We start from the raw sequence: 2,283 nt of genomic DNA, 5'->3' as shown, positions 1-2,283 counted from the left end.
GTTCTGTAAATTCTTAGCCGGGTCAGTGGCGACCATAAGTTTATTATTTATCGAAATAATTAACATCTTCTCTGAAAGGTTAAAGCTTCATGATTTTAAATATTTTCGATGTTTAATAACAGTATAGGCATCCTATAAAAATTAAAACTCCATTACAATATTAATTATATAATAACACTTTATTATTTTTAAATGTTTGTACAATATTGTCTTATAAAATAAATAATCTAATGTTTCTTATGTATAAATTCTAATCACAAATGTATGTATATCCTAGATATGCTGCAATTCAGCTTGAATTATACGATCTATATCATCGATAGCATATACTTTACGACACGCCTTCCTAGCATTACTTGATGTAGGCTTTGTTGAAGGATCATTTATTGCATTGTAGTTCTCCATGGAACTTATACAAGTATTCCCATTATTATTATTATTTACCGATTTATCAAATAAATTATGACAATATTCCGGTGATATTGACTCTAAAAATAATATACGATCTTCAATGTTTTTCAAACGCTGATGAATACTTTTCTGTTGTGTATTATTTAAATTCAAATGTTCCTCGATATCACGCGTTCTCTCTAGTAAGGCATGTTTTATAGGGGCTGTAGTCTTTATTTCCTTCTTTTCTTTTTTGATTTTCGGTTCCAAGTCGGATTCCATTAGCGTATCTAATGTTTCTAAATAGTCCTGTCGTACTTGTGGTCCAATTTTATTTTCAATTTGACGAACTTTTAAGTGGCATTTCGAATTTTCCTGTTTTATTATGGTACCAGCAATGCGGGCACACGATGATGATGATGACGACTCTTCTTCATCTTCGTTTTGTTTTTCAGCCGTGTAATTAGGATTTATATAGTCTACAATATTATTGATATCGATTTCTTCTCTTTTTCGTTCAATAAAACTTTGTATTCTTCGATTTATTTCAGTTTCACTTGCTGAAATCTGTACAAATTTCGATGGAAGAGAGTGTTCTTGTTGTATGTCACATAGCTTTTCATCGAATGTCTCTGCCTCGGTAGATTCCACACACATGGTAAATTCGTCTCCCTCATATTTTTCTTTTCTCCATATGGGTACACGTTTCTTTAGTTCGTCGATTACCACTGCAATGGCATCTAAGGAGGATTTGGTGTGTGTTGACGATATGGCAATAACAACATTGGCCTCACCAATAGGTACTGGACCAATACGGTGATATATAACAATATTACAAAGATCTGACCAACGAAATCGTAATTCTCCACATATATTTTCCATTTCTCTTTCGGCCATTGATTCACAGGCTCCAAATTCCAGAGATATTAACTTTTTACCACCTAATGAGCTGCGGGTGGTGCCAACAAATAATGAGGTAGTTGAACAGGCATCTGATACTGCTAAATCAGTTATGGAACCAATGTCCAAGGAATCTCGAGTTAGCAAGAGGTAGTTCATTTTGATCACCAATAAATGGATTCGGCTCTGGAAGGTATGTATTTTCAATCAATTTATAATTTATGATATGTTGAACACAAGGGTATACTTACATTTGGAATAAGTTGGTAATAAACACTAATATGGAAATAAAAAATTAAAAAAATATCGAAATCAAGTCCAGCGTTCAGGATTTGTTTTGTTTTGATTCCGGCTCTCTAGAAAGAAATAGTTCATTGTTGATGTTCACAAAAACGAACTGTGTGAACTAGTGACGTTTTTTGTGAATGATTTGTTTGAATCAAGGTAGATATACAAGGTAGCCGCATCGGCGAATTTCTACAACAAACATCGGTTGTTGTATTTTGATATGTCAAAAATATTTTGCAAAAACAAACAGATTGACAAGATTTTTTTACAAAAATTCTTGTAGAAAATGTTAATAAAAGTTGTGCCAAAAAAGCTTTTCGAAATTCGGAGATTTTCATTTATAATTTTGTTTTTTAATTTTTTGGTTCAACACTACAACAACATTTTTGACATTTATTTGTCCAACAGCTGGACCGATGCGGCTACCTTATTAAATATACCTTATTAAATATACCTATATATAGTTGGTGGTGGCGCTGTTAATACTCGACCATCGGGAGGCGGGCCAAAAACTTAAAACAGAAAAAAATGTCAATAGTTAGAATATTTATTTTCATAAAAATTAAAATGTATTTCAGTGTTTCTATCGAAAATTAAGTTGGGAATGTAATTAAAAAAATAATTCATCCTATACTTGTAAAATGTACAATCAATGCAATACACTCAATAGAAAAAGTCTGTGTACAATTTAGTAATATACGATTA

General features: G+C 31.8%; 1 protein-coding gene across 1 annotated transcript; it reads right to left on the bottom strand.

The window, feature by feature from the left end:
• Positions 1–273: 273 nt before the first annotated feature.
• Positions 274–1,449, bottom strand: LOC133326272 (molybdopterin synthase catalytic subunit-like). The gene is made up of 2 exons (XM_061534955.1): positions 874–1,449; positions 274–816 (listed from the first exon to the last, which is right to left on the bottom strand). The coding sequence occupies exons 1-2, from the start codon at positions 1,447–1,449 to the stop codon at positions 274–276; spliced, it is 1,119 nt and encodes a 372-aa protein (XP_061390939.1).
• Positions 1,450–2,283: the final 834 nt, after the last annotated feature.

The sequence above is a fragment of the Musca vetustissima genome, unplaced genomic scaffold, assembly GCF_032173495.1.
Source record: "Musca vetustissima isolate MV318-11 ecotype Yass unplaced genomic scaffold, APGP_CSIRO_Mvet_v1 utg15341, whole genome shotgun sequence".
Taxonomy (NCBI): Eukaryota; Metazoa; Arthropoda; class Insecta; order Diptera; family Muscidae; genus Musca; species Musca vetustissima.
This window is presented reverse-complemented; position numbering and strand designations above follow the sequence as displayed.